Here is a 24506-nt window from a genome sequence, read left to right on the forward strand (position 1 = left end):
TGATAAAAGTGGAGAAGTGAGCCAGTGGAGAAGTTACCCATGGCAAGGAATCAGCATTGACGTAACAGCATCTGATCGGTTGCCATGGGTAACTTCTCCACTGGCTCACTTCTCCACTTTTATCACTGCTTAGTACATGTTCCCCTAAAACTTCTATTCCTTCTGCAACAGTATCTGGCAGCCAAGAGCTGTTACTGTATAACAAATCCTAGTGCTGCACAGAAGCAGGACTATTTAAATATGGTCTTGCAGCCATAAAGTAAACAAAAAAAAAGAATTTATTTATGGGATACTAAAATAAAAGATAATATATAAAAAAAGAAACCCAAATACACTACCCCCCACACAAAAAAACAAAAACATTTCAGGGAACATACCTTTAGGGTTATGTCACACACCCTTAAGGATGGGCGCTTTTGAAACTTGCCGATAGGCCATGTAAGTACATGGAAACAGATATGCTGCACGAATGTATTTTCTCAAGATGGGAACTTGGTGCTTACTCAGCCCACTATGTGCAGCATGATATAGGGGGAATGTGCTACAGGAGCCTAAACAGAGCAATGACTACATAAACACCACAGCAAGTAACAGTACTCTCCGTGAAGAATCTCTTATACTTAGAAATAGTACGTTATAATTAGAGATGAGCGGATTCTGTTTTACTTGGATTTACTCGGTTCTCAAAACGGCATCTTATTGGCTATTCAAAACACGTGACATCCATGAGCCAATAAAATGCCGTTTTGAGAACAGAGTAAAACCGAATCCGTTCATCTCTAGTTATAATATTAACCAGATCTTTCATAAAAACAAATTCTTCTACCTTTTAGTATTACTACCCCTTCAATAGGATCTTTAATCACAATAAAAAGCTGAATAATAGTCATCAGCAGTTTAATCTCTAACAAAATTAAGCATAATACATATTAACATTTCCAGGCTCAAATATTATGAAAATACAGACACTAAACTATATAATGTCCCAGAGCCATCATTTATTATCTTATGACAAGGCACGAAACACAAAGCTTGGAAGGTCCTATGCAGTCAGTATGACAGAAAGCCCCGCATCCTTCACACATGGTCATGGCTTTGAAGCTGCAAGAACACCGTACAGATACTTTTTCACCGCTTTCGTGCTCTGTGAAAACCTCCACAGAGAGTGACGCGCTGCCAGCCACCGTATAGTCCCCGGGGAACCCAGAGAGCCGCACACCTGCAGAGTAACAATAGGACCCCGCTTCCTGTGACAACTTCCCAAATAAAGTATTCTTCATTTTATGATGTGAAGAGATAGCAGACAACCCTACAGGGAGCTGGACATGGACTCCAACCTCCTTCGGAAAGCAAAGGAAAGGCATATCCAAAAACAGAGGAACTTTGTCGATGAACTCTGTAGAATCAGGCAGAAAATGCTCTTGCTCTCCACAGCTCCCTGGACATCCCAACGGCATCTCCTTAAATGGGGAAGGGCTTGAGTAGGTACAAGGCTCTATACCAGTAGGACTGTGGTTACCTGTAACACCCAATCTCTTGTCAGGAGTTGTTGCTTCAGAAGATGACAAACTAGATTTCAGGCAAGAGCTTCCCTGTTCATCTTTAACCTTACCTGCCAGAAAATCTGCATCTTTGGCAGGTGAGGTAGTGAATTCAGACAGTTCTTCCTCAGGAACATTGTTCACTACAGAATGATAAACTTTCGGGTGTAAAGAGCCCATGCTTCCGTTATGATCACTAACTGCAGAATCGGTCTCCCAATTAAGACGTGAAACACTTCTTTGCGGCACAGGAACATTTTCACACAATTTACCACAAGATGGAGAGTTAAATGTCAGTGAAGCGTCCCGCATTGACTCTGCCTGGTTTTGTATAGCACCATTCAATGAGTCAGATTCATTTGGCTCCTGTAAATCTAGATCATTTGATATGCTGACCACCTGACAAGGGATGCTTTCCTGAATTTGCCCATTAGAGCAAGGATTACTCGCATAGTTCCAATCTGTGTTATGAGCTGAGGTGTCATTGGTACAAACTGCTAAGTGATGTCCCATTAGTGAGGTTTGTGTAGCTTGCAGGTTTTCCACTGGCTGGAAATGAACTACAGGTGAAGTTGGGGATCCCTGGAGTCCAGCAAGGTCCGGCTCATGAGATTCCATGAGCACACAGTCACCTCTTTTTTCAGAGGACTCCTTTTCGGTCAAACCTGATGTGACTGATTTAATTCGGTTTTGAAAAGTGTTTGATACATCACCAAGAACAGGTGCCACAGTATCACAATACTGGCCAGCAGTCCCGTATCCTGATGATGCAGCGACAGGTGGAGTCACTATTCTCTCAGCAGTTAAGAGATCACCTCTTTTATTCTCCTCCTCTGTGTCCACCATAAACGCCCCTTTTTCACAGACATCTGCAGTCTTTTCAGTAGTACAGTTGTAGTCCAATGATAACGAATCAAACCTCCTCTTAGGAACAGCAGGCTCTGAGACATACCATTCTTTGGTTGGAGAGTCACAAAGTTGTTCCTTGGCTTCAGGAGAGCTCCTTGTCCAACTGATTTTGACCCGTGGTACTTCCGGTTTCTCAGTTGTCTCCTTCACTGCAGCGGACGGCAGTAATTGTGTTCTGCAGCAATTTGTTGGTTTCTTTCTGTGTCTTCTCTTTGTGGATCTTCTACTTCTCTTGGAATCTCTGGGTCTGTTTCTTTTGCTTGTGTTGTAACCTCCGCCTGGGCCACCACCCCCACCAATGGAGGTCTGGAAGTGAGGGCTACGGGTCTGACCGTCAACAAACGAGCAGGAACGAGTCCAGCACCCAGTGGGATCAGTGTTTGGGATGATCCGGGGGCAGATCTGGTAAGCTGGCAAACCTTTAACCACCCAGGGAGGTTTGATCCGAGAAAGCTGTATCTGGGGAGAGGGAACACAGGCGAAAAGAGAAGACAGATGATGAGAAATCCTCTACTGAACCAAAAATGCTCAATAAATAGTATGACACCAGGAGAATTCATTCGGCACATATAAATTCACTACATAAGTCCAATGTACCAAAAGCCTGCTCACAGTGGTGGCAGCCACTTTGTTTATGAGAATGCAACCTAGCCTATCAATTCACTAGAGATTAAAGCTATTACTAAAGTTAATGGATAACTAAAATGCAAACACATTGACAGTATAAAATGATTGTACTTAAAATAATCATACTTTGGTTGGTTTTACTGTAATCTATCACTAGTCCTGTTTCTATCAGGTCGAGTGTTTGTATCCCTGCCTCCTCCATCACATAAATTGAAATGTAAAAGGGAGAAGAAACAGCAACTAAACGAGAGAACAAAGCCAACTGTGTCACCTGTGTACAGCACACACAAGAAAAGCAGGATTCAGTTTTTGTTTTATCAGCAGCTCTAGAGTTTAGATTTAGATGGAAATATCCTTTAATAGACTGAATACTTTCAGACCACAAAATAGCTGCCTCCATTTTTAAAGTTAAGAGAAAACTTCTCATACCCGGATTGGTGGGACTTTTGGTTCCTCTTTGGTTGGCTGTGGCTTTTCGGGGTGAACACTCTGAATTGTGTTACGAAAGGACCGACGCTGTTCCATCCGTGGCTTCTTTTCGAGGGAGGGGTTGGAGGTCTCTGGTTCAGAGGTCTTTCTCTTCTGCTCAGAAGTTTCAGGATGAAGCTCTGGTACTCTTTCAGAGGTGGAGGGGAGGCTTCCTGTATCTCTGGAGAACAATCTCTGCTCTATAATTGGACTGTCAGCTTCTAATGCCTCTGCGCTGGGTGAAGAGGTGGATTTGACTTCAGCAGTTGGGAGGGTTTGCTGGACTCGCTCTTTGTTTCTGTAGAGACTCCTCCGAGTCCTGCCCACAAACTCTGGAACAATCTCTTCATTGTGACCACGTTCTGGGCTTGTACGCTGCACTGGTTGCTGTACACAGTGTGTCTCAGATTGATTAAATTTATCTTCTGGATAAGAAACGGGTTCTTCAGATAATCCAAGTCTATAAACATAGAGGGAAATAAAAAAAAAGTATGTTTGAACAACGTTACATGAAAAACGGTCATGTGTACAAGTTTACGTCTATAAGAGATCCTAATAGCTTAACATTTCTGGACTTAAGATATTGTAAATGAAGCTGCATGAGGTAGTGGGGGGAAGCTGGGTTAGTAAGCTCATTGAAGGTGTTGGGTATGTGTGAACGGCAGTCTCATAATACAGACGGCGGGATCCCAGCTGTTGGATGACCAGCAAGGGAAGGGAAGAGGGGGGAGAGATGCGCTTGCCACAGGGGTCTATTTCCACAAGTGGGAATAGTCCCTGTTGGTCGGCATGCTGACCTGCAGGATTTTCAGATGCCGGTATCCCGGCATCTGTATTGTGACCACCGGTCACATAAACGCAGCGCCATTGAAGTCCTAAAAAAAAAAAAAAGTAGTTCCCTGAATCCCTCTGCCATGAGCTGCCACTTAACACAAACTATCACTTTAGGACAGAAGCTCCTCCACTCAACAACTGGGTACCACTAGATGACTTTTTGAACGACTGGACTTTTTCAGATGGCTGGCATGAAGTACACTGCTCAATAACAAAGACATTTACTTGTATACAGAGCAATAACATACAGCAGGGAAACCAGCACAATCTATAGCAATAACAAGGTATACTTAGCTCTTGTAGATACTCAGAACTGAGCATCTCCCATCTCCATTGCAGTCGTTCAGCGCAGACAAGAAAGAATACCCGGCACTAACACCATGAACTTCCCTTTACCATAGCAATCATTCGGTGTTAACCTTTTCCAGGCTGCCTGTCCACATGTGCACTCCTCCTCTAAGAGGGAAGCTGCGAGAAAAACCTGGCGAAATGGCATCCGCCATACTCAGCCATCGCAGCCATGCACCCTCTAAAAAAGGAGTCCAAGCAAGAGAACTGGGGCAGTGAACGGAGTTCACTCCCCTCTATCCACATCCTCCCACCACAAAAGTAGGTTCAGAGAATATGCCCCCAAAACAAACCAAAATAACAGCTTACTTCTGTCCGTAAAAATCTTCAAAGAATATTTCTTTCCAGTCTTCCACCTTCTTCTCCTTGCCCATCTCTTGCCTCATTCGCAGCTGCATCTCAGGAGTAAATTCACCTACAGATAACAGGACAATCCGTTAAGAGTCTCATCACAGATGGTCACTTAACAGAATATAGGGCATTTCTGGGCACGCACCATCTGCAAGCCTCTCCCGCCATCTTTGGCATGCGTGAGCAAAGAACTCATTGTTCATGGCACTGCCACTCATCCGCAATTGTCCTTCGGGGGTGACCTTCAGAGAGAGGAAAACTTAATGCAGTAAGAACAGCGAAAGGAAAATAAATGTAAGAGACCAGGATAGGGAAACTGAAAATTTGATTTCCACAATAGGACAAATAGTACCTGTCTGTCAACCTCCGGGAGCAGAAGCAGGAGCTGCTGTTGCAGATGGGCGGGAAGAGCGTTAAACGTCCTGACATTGATCAGTGCACGAAGGTTTGTGTTCACAAGGATAGAACCAGGAGTCTCAAAATCAATCTCTTCTTCTTTCTTTTTCACTTGTCCTGTGGGAAGACATGCATTAAACCAAGTCCATATGAATATGTTCTGAGCAAAGGGGTGTGTATTAAACAAACCTGGAGCAGTAACATTTTTGAGGCTTCGCAGATGATGCGTAGAGTTCCCACTAATAGCTGTACGCCGGTTAAAATTCAAACTACCCCCAAGGGTACGGTTACTGGAGGACTCGCTCTCTACATGACGGACCGACAAGCCTGAGACAATGTTAACAAAATAAATCAATGCTGGCATGGTTTAAACCAAGAGTCAGATAGAAAATAAAGTACCAGTCCAGAACTGGGTTTTCCAGCTTCTATCCTTGAATTTACAAGTCATGTTTGTGGATTCCTTTATACTTCCACACATGAATTAATCCATCTGAATTGCATTGTACGATCCCTTTTGCAATCACATGATTTGAGCAGGTGCCTTCAAGAAAGTCATCCCTCTAAGTGTCTCCAACACAATGAAGGAAGGATGAAAAAAAAACAAAACCCTTCATTAATAGTATATTAAAAAGAAACAAATAAAAAAAATATGTCACCTGAAGTTGATGGAAGATGTGCCCCATTTACTTTGAGGGGTGTCAGCACAACACGGGGCAGCAGGACCCCACTCCTTCTCTTCTGCTTATTCACCTAAACATAATCATAACAAGAGAATGACCAAAAGTGGTTGCCTGCAGCGACCAGCCCTCAGGAAATCAACACGCACCTGGACCAGAGATCTTGTTTCCCGGGCATTAGACTCTCGAGAACAGGAGGCATTGACAGAAGTCTCAACTGCTACAGAGATGAAGAGAATGTAAACCCTGAACTCACAGCATCACAAATAACTAATGTCTAGCAAAGCCTATAACCACTAATTCATCCATGTGCAATGCATAGCACAGGTACTTTCATTGATATACATTACCACAAGGTAAAAGAAAGCGAAAGATATCCAACCTAAATTTATACTGACAACAGGCCATTTTATTTATTCAAAAAGGAGCAACATCAGTCCCAGGAGTTGCTGGCTGGTGAAACAAGTGGGTTACAGTCGTTAGGTTGACACTCATTAAGTCGACAATGTCACCTGGTCGACATGCATTAGCTCGACATGTCAAAAAGTCAACACGAGTTTTTCCAAAAAATAAATCTTTTTTTGGGATTTTTTTTTCACACTTAACGATCCACATGGACTACGATTGGAACACGGTGCACTAATTGGGGTTCCCCGTCACTTTATGGAGAAAACGACACCAAAAACAGTCAACCTCATGTCGACCTATTGTCCCTGTCGACCTAATGCATGTCGACCTTCCATGGTCGACCTAATGGCTGTCGACCTAAGCTGTGTCTATCCAACGACCAATACCCATACAAGTAGTGATATAGCCTTACTGTTCTTCTAGCTATTAAGTTACATTACAAAAAATAGAAGTCTCTCTTAATGCAAAACATTACTCACCTGTAGCCACGGAGCCGCCTTCAGTCCACTGGCTGCCTTCTTCATCCGCAGTGTCCTCATCCTCAGGTAGTGACACAACACGAGACCACTGCACAGCATTTTTCTATGAGTAAACCGACAAATATGGCGGTGTCTACACAGATGCATTTTTTTTAAAATGGTTTTCATTAACTATATATCAAGGGTGGAACTCAAGCTATTAAGTAAGTACATGCTTGTGGGTGGCAGGGTATGGTGGGACTTGCAGAGATTTCAAGCCATTGATAACTTATTATTAGAGTTGTAGTGGTCACGTCAGCCATTTTTTTTTTTTTTTATTAAACAACGGTCTTGTCAAAACTTTTTCTTTTTAATTAATAAAAGTTGTATTACTACAAAAGAAATACAATGAAAACTAGCCCAGTTGTCATGTACAGCAAAACCAAAAATGCAATCAGCCATTTATATTTTATGTACATCTTCTCTAAAGAATAGGATTTACCTGCAATTTCATTAAAAATGAATGAGGGGCAACAGGACAAAAATGTATTAATTGTTTCAAAAAGATATATATATATATATATATAACAAAATGACAGCACTCTATGTCCTATAACAAAAATTGCTGGTGCAAGGTCCTGGCAATTAATATAAACACTCACTTTTTCCACAATCGAAAAAAGAATTAGACCAGCACTCACGTTTAGTTGGTGAAAGAAAAAAGGGTTTTATTCCTGATAAGCCATCTGGATGTAACCCACTGCTACAGTTCGCCCGACAGCCGTTTCAACGCTCAATGGTCTTCATCAGGGGCAGCTGTCACCCTGTCCGGAGTTGCCTTAAATAGCAGAGAGGGCGCCAGAATGTCCGAACGGGACGACCGGAAACAGCGCGCCATAGCTGCTTTCCGATTCGCTCCTTCGCGCACGTGGGTTGTGTTGCTGTGGTACACAAACCCGGCTCTCTCCTTAGCAACCAGCTCCGGCAGCGCGACAGAGAGTTCATCGTCCGTTAGTACATGTTGGGATAAATTGAAGACCACTGATGTCTGTGCTTTATTCTCCATTGTTATTTTTTTGCTCTTCCTTTTTCTCCCACCTCTACGGGTACATGTACTAACGGACGATGAACTCTCTGTCCTTAATAAGGGATTAACCTTTGTTCCAACTGTTGGACAGGATAGTTTCTACCACAATGGTAACATCCGCTACACCTCATTGTCCTTTGAAGAAACCCAGCCAGTTCGACCCACCGACCTTAAATCCCTCAATTCATACCTTTTTAAGGGTACTTAAAAGGGACACGATGCCTTATATCAAGGAACAAAAGCCTAGCTATTCCAACATAACCAAGGGAGAAAGAGCTGCCATCAAATCTTTACAGAATGACAATCACTTGGTCATCAGGTCAGCTGATAAGGGTGGAGGCATAGTCCTGCTTGATTATGACTATTATGTACAAGAGGCCTATGGACAATTGTCTAATCCTACCTGTTATCAAAAACTCACTTATGACCCCACATGGACATATAAAAAGGAAATTGATTCGATAATCAATTTGGGAGTAAATAACAGGTATATCAATCAGACTACTGCTGACTTTCTGACTACGTCTCACCCCAAAACCCCAATCCTTTACACGTTACCCAAAATACATAAATCACTAACACAGCCCCCAGGGCGGCCGATTATTTCGGCACGTGGATCTCTATGTCAACCGATTTCACAGCTTGTAGATTTCTATCTCCAACCACTTGCAAAGAGTGCAGCCAGTTACATTGAGGACACAACTGACTTTTTAAGAAAATTGGAATGTATCAAGCATGTCCCTGATGATGCATTGTTGGTTACACTCGACGTTTCGAGTCTATACACAAACATTCCTCATGCACTTGGCATTGAATCATGCAGACGACTAATAACGGAAAGTGATGTGTATTTTGGACCTCCATCAGAATATATGGTATTATTGATTGATCTAATTTTGAACAAAAATTATTATTTTTTGTTTGAGAACTGTTTTTTCTTACAAAAACAGGGCACCGCTATGGGGTCTAACATGGCCCCAGCTTATGCCAACATTTTCATGTCAACATACGAACAAGAACACATCACAGGTCACCCCTATTTTGGCCGATTTTTGTCAACATATGTCAGATATATTGATGATTTGTTTTTTATTTGGCACGCGGGAGAGAAGACACTCCTGACTTTCATTGACCATCTGAACTCACTTCCAGGCACCATTAGATTCAGCCTCACGTTTAGCAAAACAGAAATAAATTTTTTGGACGTGTCCGTTCTTCTGTCCAACAATACATTGACCACTCGGATCCACTGTAAACCCTCTGATAGGAACACACTTCTGCTTTCAACGAGTTTTCACCCGGCACCCCTCAAAAGAGGATTACCGTTCTCGCAGCTTCTAAGGGTGATGCGTATCACCTCTGACCCTTTAGCAATACCATCTGCTTTACAGTCAATGAGTCAGCGCTTCCTTGATCGTGGATATTCTAAGGAGGAGATTGATCTGGCACTCACAAAAATCGGCCAGATAAAGAGAAAGGAACTCCTATCTAATAAAGACGCCTCTACCAATAAAGACAATGACAGGTTCAACTTTGTCAGCATGTATACTACTGCCTCTCGATTCATCCGCAACAAGATTCAGGAACATTGGCACCTTATTGGCACGGATCCAGGTTTATCAAAAGCAATCCCGCAACCACCTCGATTCGCATACAAACGAGGACCCAATCTGAAAGATTTGCTTGTTGTAACGGATCTCTCCAAGAGAAAAAAAGAGCACACCCTCACATTGGTTGTCCACCAAAACAGGGGTTCACAAATGTACGGGTTGTCCAAACTGTTCATTCCTGCTACTTGGCAATCGGTTTATTAACCCTCAGGATAAGAAGACTTACACCATCAAACAGACTTGACTGCAACAGTAAATTTGTAGTCTATGTGCTGAAATGTCCATGCAATTTGCTATATGTTGGTAAGACCAGCAGGATGCTAAAGGAGCGTCTAAGCCAGCATCGTTCAACAATTAAAAAGAGCATTACCCAAGGTGGAACTTCAAGTGACTTTTCAAACTTACCTGTGGCAAGACATTTTTTGGAGGCAAATCACACTATCAACTCAAGTGTTGCATCTTGGACCAAATCCCACCGCTACAAAGGGGTGGTGATCGCAACAAAATCCTACTACAAAGAGAACACCAATGGATTGATAGATTACAAACATTGGCCCCCAATGGGCTTAATGAGGAATTTCGTTTGGGATGTTTCCTTTGATTCTGTATAACAACATACAGGGTCTAGCTTTTTGGTTTAATTTTCTCAGACACCGCCGTGTGTCATGTTTATGTCTTGCCATAATTGATATTTGACACCTGCCAATGCTCTATTGTTGCAACATATGTCTTTTTTCTACAGGGCCTACTGGGCTCCTGTCTGTTGCATAGTGGACATGCTTAACACCTTATCATTTCGGCACACCATGGAGATTGATACTACCATACCACACTGGATCCCATCCGATCCCGTCTGATTTTGGCATTTAAGCAGTGATGGGCCTAGCTAGTACCACGTTTGGAGACAAGGTGGGAATACTAGGTGTTGTATCAAAGGAGTTGGTGTACATTTCTCCAGTTCTCCCTATGGCTTGGTTGTTGGCATCAGTAATGGTGGTTGGTCGTGTACACCATTACACAGGATTATGATGTGATTTGTCTGAGACACGGGTAAAGATACTGACACTACGGGAATTATGGGCACATCTGTCTGATACAATCATACCACACTGGAAACCATCCAATCCCGTCTGATCTTGGCAATTAAGCAGTGTTGGGCCTGGTCAGTACCATGCTTGGAGACGGCATGGGAATACTGGGTATTGTACCAAGGGACATGAGTGTCCTATAGGTGATGAATCAGTATCCCCGCCCTTTCCCTGTTAGTACATGGCATTCACATTGGCATTTTGCGTTGCACCTATTGGATGCCTTTAATCATGACTATATTACACCAATGTGGTGGTGTGCTGTATTTAGATATTAATTATCCATGAGCGGTATGATACCATTGCTGTGCATGATGTCACTGTTTGGTTCACCTGTTTTATATGTCACTTTTGCTTTATGATTTATATGTATTGAACTGTCGGTGTTTCCATGCTGCCGGCGCACTGTGGGGTCAAGCACTCTGCATTTGTGCCTGTGACTGGGATCATTGACAGCAGCAACTTTACCTGTCTGCCGCTGCACTTAAAATACGGATCCGCCTACACTACACCATTGTCGCGCTGCCGGAGCTGGTTGCTAAGGAGAGAGCCGGGTTTGTGTACCACAGCAACACAACCCACGTGCGCGAAGGAGCGAATCGGAAAGCAGCTATGACGCGCTGTTTCCGGTCGTCCCGTTCGGACATTCTGGCGCCCTCTCTGCTATTCAAGGCAACTCCGGACAGGGTGACAGCTGCCCCTGATGAAGACCATTGAGCGTTGAAACGGCTGTCGGGCGAACTGTAGCAGTGGGTTACATCCAGATGGCTTATCAGGAATAAAACCCTTTTTTCTTTCACCAACTAAACGTGAGTGCTGGTCTAATTCTTTTTTCGATTGTGGAAAAAGTGAGTGTGTATAATATATATATATATATATATATATATATATATATATATATATATATATATATATATATATATATATATATATATATATATATATATATATATATATATATATATATCCCAAAAAAATATATAGTCCTTCTCTCGTAGTCCATAAGAGAAATTGGGGAATCTAGTACGATAGGGTATAGACGGGGTCCAAAGGAGCCGAAGCACTTAATTTCTTCACTGGGTGTGCTGGCTCCTGTCCTCTAATGCCCCCTTCCACATTCAGTTATAGGTAAAAACGTGCCCGGAGAAAGAACATACAAGAGAGAAGGAAACATGACAACAAAGAGTGGTGAGATTTATAAACCAGCACACCACTAACATACAACAACCAGCAACAGCTGGAAACAGCAGCAACAGCTGAACACGTAACCACATAAAAGAGAACCTGCAGAAAGGTCAACGCACTGAAGCGGGCGCTCAATATACCTTATGGAGTACGAGAAAAGGATTTACCGGTAGGTAATTAAAATCCTATTTTCTCTAGTATCCATAAGGGATATTGGGGAATCTAGTACGATGGGGACGTCCCAAAGCTTCCAGAATGGGCGGGAGCATGCGGAGACTACTGCAGCACCGCCTGACCAAAGTGTGTATCCTCTTAGGGCCAGGGTATCAAATTTGTAGAACTTCACAAAGGTGTTCTTCCCTGACCAGGTAGCAGCTCGGCAAAGTTGCAAGACCGAGACTCAACGGGCAGCTGTCCAGGAAGAGCCCGCTGATCTTGTAGAGTGAGCCTTCAGAGACTTAGGAACAGGTAAGGCTGCCGACAAATAGGCCTGTTGGATAGTAAACCTAATCCAACAAGCAAAGGACTGCTTCGAAGCATGGCAACCATTTTTCTGCGCATCAGAGCACGAACAAGGAATCTGTCTTTCTGATCAAAGCTGTTCGCTTGACAGATTTTCAAGGCACGCACAGCATCCAATGCCTCTGGAGGAGCAGAAGCATCAGAACTGGACAGAACCACAATAGGTTCATTCAGGTAAAAACGCAGAGACAACCTTCAGCAGGAACTGCTGCCTAGTCCGGAGCTCCGCTCTGTCCTTGTAATAGGCCAAGTACGGACTTTTATACAATAAGGCCCCCAATTCTAAGACACGTCGAGCAGAAGCCAGGGCCAGTAACATCACCGTCTTCCACCGCCTGCAGAGGCTCAAACCAGGACGACTGTAGAAATTCCAACACCACATTCAAATCCCAGGGTGCCGTAGGCGGAACAATAGGAGGTTGTATTTGGAGTACCCCCTGCAAAAAGCTCTGAACTTCTGGCAATACTATCACAATTTCTTCTGGAATAAAATGGAGAGCGCTGAAATCTGGACCTTAATGGAACACAGACGCAAGACTTTAACCACACCAGCCTGCAGGAAACGCAAGAAACGTCCCAAGTGGAACTCCGCAGGCGGATACGTATGTTCCTCGCACCAAGATACATCTTCTCCAGATAGGACGATAGTGTTTTGACGTCACAGGCTTCCTCGCCTGAACCATGGTAGCAATAACCTTTTAGGAAAAGCCCTTGTGAGCTAGGATGTCCCGAGGCGAAGGGTCTTCGACAGACTTGTCCCGGAGATCCGCGTACCACGCCCTCCGAGGACAATATGGGGCAATCAGAATTTCCTTGACTCCCCGATTTCAGATGCGCTTGAGCACCCTTGGGAGCAACGGAATCGGTACACCAGCTGGTAAGGCCAAGGCGACGTCAGTGCATCCATTGCCCTCACCTGAGGGTCCCTGTTCGTGAGCAATACCAGTGAAGCTTCTTGTTGAGACGAGAAGCCATCATGTCTATTTGCAGGCAGCCCCACTGGTGGATGATCTGTTGGAACACCTGATGGTGGAGACCCCACTCCCCCGGGTGGAGATCGTGACTACTCAGGAAGTACGCTTCCCAGTTCGACTCAGGAAGTACGCTTCCCAGTTGTCCACACCCGGAATGAAGATTGCCGACAGTGCTCTTGCATTTTTTTCTGCCCAGAGGAGTATTTTTGACACCTCTCGCATGCAGGCTCTGCTTTTCGTTCCTCCTTGCCGATTGATGTACGCCACTGCCGTGGCGTTGTTTGCCTGTACTTTGATCGCGTGACCCTTGAGCAGAGGAGAGGCCTGAAGCAGAGAATTGTAGATCACCCGAAGTTCCAGAATATTGATCGAAAGGCTTCGTGGGCTGACCACCTGCCCTGGAACTGCGCCCCTTGGGTGACCGCTCCCCATCCTGTCAGACTTGCATCCGTTGTGAGGAGGACCCAATCCTGAATATCGAAACTCTGGCCTTCCAGGAGATTGGAGGATTGCAGCCACCACAGGAGGGAAAGCCTGGCCTGAAGCGACAGCCGTATCATCCGGTGCATCTGAAGATGTGATCTGGACCATTTGCTCAGGAGATCCAGCTGAAAAGTCCTGGCATGGAACCTCCCATATTGGATCACCTCGTATGAGGCGACCATATTTCCCAACAATCTTACGCAAAGATGGATGGACACTCGAGTAGGTTGGAGCACCATGTGGACCATCTCCTGAAGTGTTCTCACCTTGTCCTCTGGTAGGAACACCTTCTGGGCCACAGTATCCAGCAATATCCCCAGGAACAGGAGCCGCTGAGTCAGCTCCAGGTGGGACTTCTGTAAAAGTTGAGGATCCACCCATGGCATGACAGAAGTTGGATAGTGCGGTCGACATGGAGCAAAAAAAAAAAAAAAAAGCTCCCTGGATCTTGCTTTGATCAGAGGATTGTCCAGGTAAGGGACAATATTGACTCCCTGGACCGGGAACATCATCTCCGCCATCACCTTTGTGAGCACCCTCAGAGCTGTGGACAGGCCGAAGGGCAGTGCCTGGAATTGGCAGTGATCATCCAGCAAGGCATACCTCAGGTACGCCTGATGAGGTGGCCAAATCGTAATATGGAGATAGGCGTCCTTGATATCCAAGGAAACCACTAATTCCTGTTCTTCCAGGCCCGCAATCACTGCTCACAAGGATTCCATTTTGAACTTGAACATCTTCAGGTAAGGTCCGGTTTCGGAACCACAAACAGGTTGGAGTAATTACCCTTGCCTCGTTGTGGTATTGGTACTGGAACAATGACGTGGGACTGGACCAACTTTAGGATGGCCTGTTGCAATGTAACCTGCATATCTTCCACAGCTGGTAAGCTTGATTTGAAAAATCGTTGGGGAGGAGCACTGTCGAACTCCAGCTTGTAGCCTTGAGAAACGAGATCCCTGACCCAGGTATCCTGGCAGGAAGCCTCCCAGACGCGACTGAAGTGACGCAGTCGATCTCCCACCTCGAGATCCCCTCGGGGTGGGTGGGCACCGTCATGCTGAGGGTTTACTGGAAGCAGAACTGGTGGTCTGTTCCCGAGAGCTGGTGCTTGCAGGTTTTTCGTGACTTACCTCTGGTGCCTCTAGTCGCATTGGAGGCACCTCTGGCCTTAGATCAAAATCTGCAAGACCGAAAGGACTGTACAGACGGCTCCCGGATAGGAGCGTCTTGCCAGCGGGGCCCCAGAGGGAAGAAACGTGGATTTCCCGGCCGTAACTTTGGAAATCCATGTATCCATTTCAACCTCAAAGAGCCATTCCCCCTGAAAAGGGGAGGGATTCCACACCGCATTTGGATTCCACGCCCGCTATCCACTGACTTAACCACAAGGCCCAGCGCGCTGACACTGCCATGGCAAAGGTCCTAGCATTAAAGCTCCCCATCTCCTTGAGGGAATCACAGAGGACGCGCGTAGTGTCCTGAATGTGCTTTAGGAGGGTTACCATAGTGACCAGGGGCATAGTCCCGGAAAGGCCCTCCTGAATTTGAGTGGCCCATGAATGAATGATATGGGTTATCCAGCAACCCGCAATGACCAGCTCTGAGGGTGTTCACAAAGGTGCTGCCATGTAAATAGATATCAGTATAGCTTCTATTTTCCTATCCCCAGGATCATTTATAGTAAAGGAGCCCAGGGCAGGCAGCACCACCTTTCTGGATAGTCGAGAGACTGATACATCAACCCCCGGGGGTTCCTCCCCAACTTTCCCACCTTCAGGAGCAAATGGGAAAGTGCGCAAAAACTTTTTGGACACTTGGAATTTTTTGTCTGGATTCTTCCAGGCCAAATTGAATAGGTCATCTTACTCTGCAGAATCAGGGAAAGTGACATTAGGCTTGTTTTGTGTAAAGAAAAACGACTGCTGTGACGCAGTGTCCTCTAGAGGGAGCTTTAACACGTCCCGTATAGCGAGAATTAGGGGTTCAATACCCTGAGCAGAATCGGTATCCCCACTAACGGGGTCCAAGTCCTCCTGTATATTCTTATCTGTGTCAGATAGTAGAGCAGGCAAACCATGCTTTAGTGGTCCTGCATGAGAGGAGGGGGGCCTGTGTAACATCTGCCCTAGCAGCTAAATCTGCAACAGCCTGTTGTAGTAGCTGAGTTTTTTGAACATCAGCAGTGAGCTGGGATGACATATCAGACATCATATTTTTCAGAGACCCTAGCCATGTGGGCTCTGGACCCTCTCCTTCACTGATTTGTGTAGATTGGCTGCATTGTTCACAAGAAACAGAATCAGATGGTACTGGAGAGAATCTAGTGTGACATACACTGCACAGGGCGAGAAAACCTACCAGCCCACACCACAACATACCGTACAACCGGAGTATCAGGAAACCAGATAACAGCATGAATTAACAACAGCAACAAGCTGAATACAACTAATACACAACCCGCATGTAAACATATTTAAACCAGCAATAATACACGGCAAGTAACAGTCCGCACTGGGAAGGGCGCCCAGCATCCTCTATGGACTAGGAGAAAAGGATTAACCGGTAGGTACTAAAATCCTATTTTCTCTTACGTCCTAGAGGATGCTGGGGACTCCAAAAGGACCATGGGGTCTATACCAAAGCTCCAGAACGGGCGGGAGAGTGCGGACAACTCTGCAGCACCGAATGAGCAAACATGAGGTCCTCCTCAGCCAGGGTATCAAACTTATAAAACTTAGCAAAGTGTTTGAACCCGACCAAGTAGCAGCTCGGCAAAGCTGAAGTGCCGAGACCCCTCGGGCAGCCGCCCAAGACGAGCCCACTTTTCTGGTAGAATGGGCCTTTACTGACTTCGGCAACGGTAGTCCAGCCGAAGAATGAGCTTGCTGAATCGTACTACAAATCCAGCGTGCAATAGTCTGCTTAGAAGCAGGATTTCCAATCTTGTTGGAAGCATATAGGACAAGGAGAGCCTCAGTTTTCCTGGCAAGAGCCGTTCTGGCGACGCAAATCTTCAAAGCTCTTACATCATCAAGAGACTTTGGAACCGCCACAACATCAGTAGCCACAGGTACCACAATCGGTTGGTTAATGTAAAAGGAAGAAACCACCTTCGGCAGAAATTGTTGACGAGTCCTCAATTCTGCTCTATCCGAATGGAAGATCAAATATGGACTCTTGTGAGATAAGGCCGCCAACTCTGACACTCGCCTGGCAGACGCCAGAGCCAAAAGCATGACTACCTTCAACGTGAGAAACTTTAACTCAACCTCACGCAAAGGTTCAAACCAGGGAGACATAAGAAACTGCAAAACCACATCAAGATCCCACGGCGCCACAAGCGGTACAAATGGAGGATGGATATGCAGCACTCCCTTCACAAAAGTCTGAACCTCTGGAAGGATGGCCAATTCCTTTTGAAAGAAAATAGATAAAGCCAAAATCTGCACTTTGATGGAACCCAATTTCAGGCCCGCATCGACGCCTGCCTGCAAAAAATGGAGAATTCCTCCACAGGAGCAGTTTTGGTCTCACACCACGAAAAACTCTCTCCAAATACGGTGATAATGTTTCGCCGTAACCTCCTTCCTTGCCTTAAGGAGAGTGGGGATGACCTCCCCAGGAATACCTTTTCAAGCTAAAATTTGTTGCTCAACTTCCATGCCGTCAAACGCAGCAAGTCCGGAAATACGCATGGACCCTGCAGTAACAGGTCCTCTCTTAGAGGGAACGGCCAAGGATCTTCCACCAATAATTCCTGAAGATCCGGATACCAGGCCCTGCGCGGCCAATCTGGAACTACGAGAATCGCCTGAACCTTTGCTCGTCGTATGATTCCCAGCACCTTTGGAATGAGAGGAAGTGGAGGGAACACATATACCGACTGAAACACCCACGGAGTCACCAGGGCGTCCACTGCACTGGCTTGAGGGTCCCTTGACCTGGAAAAATACCTCGGAAGTTTCTTGTTAAGGCGAGATGCCATCATGTCTATCAGAGGAATTCCCCAACGCTTCGTCACTTCTGCAAATACCTCCTGGTGAAGAGCCCACTCTCCCGGATGGAGATCGTGTCTGCTGAGGAAGTCTGCTTCCCAGTTGTCCACTCCCGGGAGGAAGACTGCTGACAAAGCGCTCACGTGCTGTTCCGCCCAGCAAAGGATTCTTGTGGCCTCCACCATAGCCGCCCTGCTTCTTGTGCCGCCTTGACGGTTTACATGCGCCACCGCTGTTATGTTGTCCGACTGGATCAGGACCGGTCGACCCTGAAGAAGGTTCTTCGCTTGCAGGAGGCCGTTGTAAATGGCTCTTAACTCGAGGACATTTATGTGGAGACAAGATTCCTGGTTTGACCATTTCCCTGGAAATATCTTCCTTGGGTGACTGCAACCCAGCCTCGGAGACTTGCATCTGTTGTCAGTAGGACCCAGTCCTGGATTCCAAATCGGTTCCCTCCTAGAAGGTGAGAGCTTTGTAGCCACCACAGGAGAGAAATTCTGGTCCTGGAAGATAGACATTTTCCGGTGCATGTGCAGGTGAGACCCGGACCATTTGCTCAGCAGATCCCACTGAAACACCTGGGCATGACACCTGCCAAACGGAATGGCTTCGTACGTCGCAACCATTTTCCCCAGACCTCTGGTACACTGATGAATCGACACACTTGTCGGCCTCAAAAGCTCCCTGACCATTGTCTGTAGTTCCAGAGCTTTGTCTTCCGGTAGAAATACTCTAATTCCGTATCCAGAATCATGCCCAGAAAGGGTAGCCGAGTGCTCGGAGTCAAGTGAGACTTTGGTAAATTTAGAACCCAACCGTGTTGTCGCAGAACCGACAGACAATTCAATATTTCTTAACAATTTTTCCTTGGACCTCGCCTTTATCAGGAGATCGTCCAAGTACGGGATAATTGTAACACCTTGTTTGCGAAGGAGAACCATCATTTCAGCCATGAGTTTGGTGAAAATCATTGGGGCCGTGGGAAGCCCATACGGCAACGTCTGAAACTGGCAATGATAATCCTGTATCGCAAACCTGAGGAAAGCATGATGCGGAGGATATATCGGGACGTGTAAGTAGGCAGCCTTTATATCGACTGATGCCATAAACCCCCCCCCCCCCCCCCCTTCCTTCTAGGCTGGAGATCACAGCTCGAAGTGATTCCATCTTGAACTTGAAAACTTTCAAGTAAGGATTGAGGGATTTTAGGTTCAGAATAGGTCTGACAGAACCGTCCGGCTTCGGTACAACAAAGAGGCTCGAGTAGAACCCCTCCCCCCGTTGGGACGGGAACAATGACCCTCTGCTGACATAACTTTTGTATTGCTGCCTTCACGACCTCCCTGTCCGGAAGAGACATTGGCAAGGCCGAAATGAAAAAGCGGTGAGGGGGCATCTCCTGAAACTCCAGCCTGTATCCCTGAGACACTGTTTCTAGGACCCAAGGATCCAAGCCTGAGTGAAACCAGACCTGACTGAAGATCCGCAGATGGCCCCCCACCGGTCCGGCCTCCCCCAGGGGAGCCCAAGCGTCATGCGGTGGACTTAAGAGGCGGAGGAGGACTTTTGGTCCTGTGCGCCTGATACTGCAGGCGACTTTCTTCCCCGTCCTCTACCCTTTGAAGCGAGGAAGGACGAGCCTTTTCTTTGCTTGTATTTATTTAGGCGAAAGGACTGCATCTGCTGACGGGGTGCCTTTTTCTGCTGCGTGGGAACATAAGGAAGAAAAGATGACTTACCCGCAGTCGCGGTAGACACCAGGTCAGTCAAGCCGTCACCAAACAAGACACTACCTTTGAAGGGGAGAGCTTCCTTGGAGTCGGCATCAACATTCCATTGATGGATCCACAGCGCCCTCCTGGCCGAGACCGCCATGGCATTGGCTCTTGATCCCAAGAGACCAACATCCCTCGCCGCATCCTTCAGGTAATCTGCAGCGTCCTTGATATAACCAAGAGTCAAAAGAACATTATCTTTATCAAGGGTATCCATATCAAAAGCTAAATTATCAGCCCATTTAGCAATACTCACCCATACAGACGCCACAGCAGGTCTGAGCAATGCACCCGTATTAGCGAAAATGGCCTTCAGAGACGTCTCCAGCTTGCGATCCGCCGGATCTTTGAGAGCTGCCGTGTCAGGGGACGAAAGCACCACCTTCTTAGACAAACGGGATAGAGCCTTATCGACATTCGGAGACGACTCCCAATTTTCCCTGTCATCAGAGGGAAAAGATACGCCATGAAAATTCTCTTGGGAATCTGCCACCTTTTGTCTGGCGACTCCCAAGCCTTTTCACAAAGAGTATTCATTTCATGAGAGGGGGGAAACTTCACCTCAGGTTTTTTCCCTTTAAACAAACAAATCCTTGTTTCCTGCACCGCAGGTTCGTCAGAGAGAAGTAAAACATCTTTAATAGCCACAATCATGTACTGAATACTCTTAACTAGCCTAGGGTGTAAAGTAGCCTCAGTGAAGTCGACATCGGAATTAGAATCCGTGTCGGTATCCGTATCTACCATCTGCGTAAACGAACGCTTTTCCGACCCTGACGGGGCCTGCACCTGAGACAAAGCATCCTCCATGGATTTTCTCCACACTTGTGTTTGAGACTCCGATTTATCCAATCGTTTAGACAATGAGGCCACATTTGTATTAAGAGTACTTAACATTGTAAGCAAATCAGGTGTCAGCTGTGCCGACAGAGCCATCTCCAGACCCATATCTGCACCCCCAGCAACCTCCTCCGGGGAGTAACACTCAGCTTCAGACATGCCGACACGTAGTATCGATACACCGACACACACACACACACACACACACACACACTCTGCCTCAGCTAGGGGACAGACCCACAAGGAAGCCCGGATAGAGAAAATACGGAGGGAGTATGCCAGCCCACACCCCAGCGCCCATATATCCCACCAAACGATATATGTGGAAAGCGCTGCTGTTATTACAATATATATGCACCAAATATCTGTGCCCCCCCCCCCCCCCCCCCCCCCCGATTTGCTCCCTTTTACTTGAATTGGAGCTTGGAGGTCCCGGGCCAGCGTCTCATGCAGCGGCTGTGGATGAGAGAAAATGGCGCTGGTGAGCTGTGCGGCTAAGCCCCGCCCCTTCCCGGCGCGCTTCAGACCCGCTAAAATTTGAAATTTAAATGCTGGCGGGGGTACAGAAAACAGTGCCCGGGCACCGAAAATGCCTTCTGCCGCCTCAAAAGACCCAGTAACATGCTGCCCAGGGCGCTCCTCCCCCAGCGCCCTGCACCCGCAAGTGCCGTTGGTGAAGTGTGTGGGAGCATGGAGCGCAGCGCGAACGCTGCTACCTCGTTACTGAAGTCTTCTGCCGTCTGCTGTCTTCGGTTCTTCACATGCTCACCCGGCTTCTTTCTTCTGGCTTCTGTGAGGGGGGTGACGGCGCGGCTCCGGGAACAAACAGCTAGGCGAACCAAGTGATCGAACCCTCTGGAGCTAATGGTGTCCAGTAGCCTAAGAAGCAGAGCCCTTAACTAAGTAGAAGTAGGTCTGACTTCTCTCCCCTCAGTCACACGATGCAGGGAGCCTGTAGCCAGCAGGTCTCCCTGAAAATAAAAAACCTAACAAAGTCTTTTCTAGAGAAACTCAGGAGAGCTCCCCTAGTGAGGGTCCAGTTACTCCTGGGCACAAAGTCTAACTGAGGTCTGGAGGAGGGGCATAGAGGGAGGAGCCAGTGCACACCCAGTCAAAGTCTTTTCAGTGTGCCCAAGCTCCTGCAGATACCGTCTATACCCCATGGTCCTTTTTGGAGACCCCAGCATCCTCTAGGGCGTAAGAGAAATAACATGTACATACACACAGACAGTAATATATAACAAGCCTGCCCTTACTGTATGTGGGAGGACACACACACACAGAGAATGACACCAGCACACGCCTAGCTTTACAGTCCCAGTGAGTCTGACAGCTAACTATATCACAATAAACACTAATAATGTCTGTCCTGTAGAGATAGTGTACAATAGTGGCTCTACCCCTTTGCTACACCCTGTACCAGTGTTCCAGAGTGGCTTGTAAGGCAGGAAGTGCTGTGTATGCGCGGTCTGTGGCTGCATTAAGCAGAGAAAGGCACCAAAATGCTGCTGGCCCTGCTCTGAGGTAGCTCCGTCCCCTCCAACGGTGCCGAAACGTACGCCGCGCCCCTGGTTTGTACCCACCACAGACGTCACCTTCAGGCAGTGTTAGGGGTGTGTGGCGTGCTGCGATTGTGACAGCCAAGGCTCAGTGCCCGACTGAACTAAAACCCCTCCTGCAGCTGGGAAGAGGCTCTGCACCTTGTAAGGCTGGCGATTCTCTCCCCCCCCCTAACTCCCACGGTGCAGGTAGGCTGTTACCCAAATATCATACCGAAAATAAACATAAAAAGGAAATTGAAGAAAACTCTCTGGAGTTCAGAGGTGTGCATCCTCTCCTGAGGGCACTTCTTTCTAAACTGCCTGTGGGAGGGGGCATAGAGGGGAGGAGCCAGCACACAGTGAAGAAAATTAAAGTGCACCGGCTCCTTTGGACCCCATCTATACCCCATTGTACTAGATTCCCCAATATCCCTTATGGATGCTAGAGGGGGAAAAAAAAAAAAAAAGGCTTCAAGAACACCTCTTGTTGCTGCAGCAAAAGCTCTGTGCCACACTGCCCTCTGCTTCCTCTTACATAGAGCCATGTTTTCCTCAATTTACAATAGGACGTTCAATCTATAAAATCCCAATGAAGGCACAATCGGGAGTGGGGAAGTGACCAAAGTTTCTCCTCAGAAGTGTATGTTTCTCGATCTCTACCTCAAATTAAAGCGATATTTTACAAGCTCTATTACAGGTGGTTCTATACACCAAGTAAAATTAGTAGGATGCCTCTAATGTGGGTGCTGGAGCAAAGGCAAATTCTGTGTACGCATCTGTAAACTAGCTTATTCACTAACCTTCATAGTAAAGAGACTAATGCGCCCTGGGAGCTTGTAGAATAGGGCTTCTCGCGTCCTGGAGTTGGAATGTAACATGGCATTTAAACAGGCAAGTGGGGAAGATCCGCTATATGGACAAAAGACCACAATAAAAGCCTCATTATAGGATTTGCTTCCATCATAGCCATTAACTGTGCCACCTCCCAAACACCAAGCATTTTTTCTATCCTTACCTTCTATAGGTGCCAGGTGGACATGAAAAAAAGGAAACAAAGAAATGGTCACTGAATTGACATTAGAAATTTAGAATATGATGCTAGAAAAGAATACAGGTCTGCCTTTGGATTGTTACTGAAAACAGATGTTCAATTCAACAATAGCCATGTGTTCTTCCTATATATTCTTACACCACAGTTGCTGGGAAACGGTTCCATGGATCTAGCTTCCTCACTATGTCATTCCTTACGTTACTTATCAGTCCTCCTCCCTCCAAATTCAGCATGCACACTTGTTCTAGATACCTTCTGTACCCACCCCCAATGCAGCCATGCTCCATTTTATAACGGGATACGGTCGTTAGGTCGACTCAACGTCAACCACTGAAGGTCGACATGAGCATTAGGTCGACAGGTCAAAAGGCCGATATGAGTTTCACTTTTTTTTTTCTATATTTGACGATCCACGTGGACGATTGGAATGGTAACCTGTGAGGCACCTTGCCCAAAGCACGGCGAGCCATGCGAGGGCAAACGGTGCACTAATTGGGGTTCCCAGTTACGAAGAAAACGATAACGAAAAATGTCCAAAAACTCATGTCGACCGTTTCACCTGTCGACCTAGTACATGTCTACCTAATGCTCATGTCAACCTTCAGTGGTCGACCTAATGCTCATGTCAACCTTCAGTGGTCGACCTAATGCTCATGTCAACCTAAGTTGAGTCGACCCAACGACCCATACCCTTTATTACTACCATTGTAAAAATAAGAATTTACTTACTAATAATTCTATTTCTCGTAGTCCGTAGTGGATGCTGGGGACTCCGTAAGGACCATTGGGAATAGCGGCTCCGCAGGAGACAGGGCACAAAAGTAAAAGCTTTAGGATCAGGTGGTGTGCACTGGCTCCTCCCCCTATGACCCTCCTCCAAGCCTCAGTTAGGATACTGTGCCCGGACGAGCGTACACAATAAGGAAGGATTTTGAATCCCGGGTAAGACTCATACCAGCCACACCAATCACACTGTACAACCTGTGATCTGAACCCAGTTAACAGCATGATAACAGCGGAGCCTCTGAAAAGATGGCTCACAACAATAATAACCCGTTTTAGTTAACAATAACTATGTACAAGTATTGCAGACAATCCGCACTTGGGATGGGCGCCCAGCATCCACTACGGACTACGAGAAATAGAATTATCGGTAAGTAAATTCTTATTTTCTCTGACGTCCTAAGTGGATGCTGGGGACTCCGTAAGGACCATGGGGATTATACCAAAGCTCCCAAACGGGCGGGAGAGTGCGGATGACTCTGCAGCACCGAATGAGAGAACTCCAGGTCCTCCTCAGCCAGGGTATCAAATTTGTAGAATTTTGCAAAC

The 24506-nt window shown here is 46.3% G+C and overlaps 1 protein-coding gene and 2 pseudogenes across 3 annotated transcripts in view; 2 read left to right on the plus strand and 1 right to left on the minus strand.

Annotated features, from left to right (window-relative positions):
* Positions 1-260: 260 nt before the first annotated feature.
* Positions 261-24506, minus strand: part of ASXL1 (ASXL transcriptional regulator 1) — a 45469-nt gene continuing 21223 nt past the window's right edge. Inside the window, exons 3-12 of one of the 3 annotated variants that reach the window (XM_063959077.1) lie at positions 22924-23032; positions 7039-7141; positions 6301-6371; positions 6131-6224; positions 5664-5801; positions 5431-5591; positions 5224-5320; positions 5037-5142; positions 3507-4005; positions 261-2909 (exon numbers count right to left, since the gene is read on the minus strand). In XM_063959077.1, the coding sequence (XP_063815147.1) occupies positions 1002-2909; positions 3507-4005; positions 5037-5142; positions 5224-5320; positions 5431-5591; positions 5664-5801; positions 6131-6224; positions 6301-6371; positions 7039-7141; positions 22924-23032 (3286 nt within the window). In that variant the 3' untranslated portion in view covers positions 261-1001. Of the gene's footprint in view, positions 2910-3506; positions 4006-5036; positions 5143-5223; positions 5321-5430; positions 5592-5663; positions 5802-6130; positions 6225-6300; positions 6372-7038; positions 7142-22923; positions 23067-24506 lie in introns of those variants that run through there. The other 2 variants (XM_063959074.1, XM_063959075.1) reach the window with 2 other exon arrangements.
* LOC134897438 (5S ribosomal RNA) lies at positions 10529-10648 on the plus strand (annotated as a pseudogene).
* Positions 10806-10925, plus strand: LOC134895993 (5S ribosomal RNA; annotated as a pseudogene).

The sequence above is a fragment of the Pseudophryne corroboree genome, chromosome 3 (assembly GCF_028390025.1).
Source record: "Pseudophryne corroboree isolate aPseCor3 chromosome 3, aPseCor3.hap2, whole genome shotgun sequence".
Lineage (NCBI taxonomy): Eukaryota > Metazoa > Chordata > Amphibia > Anura > Myobatrachidae > Pseudophryne > Pseudophryne corroboree.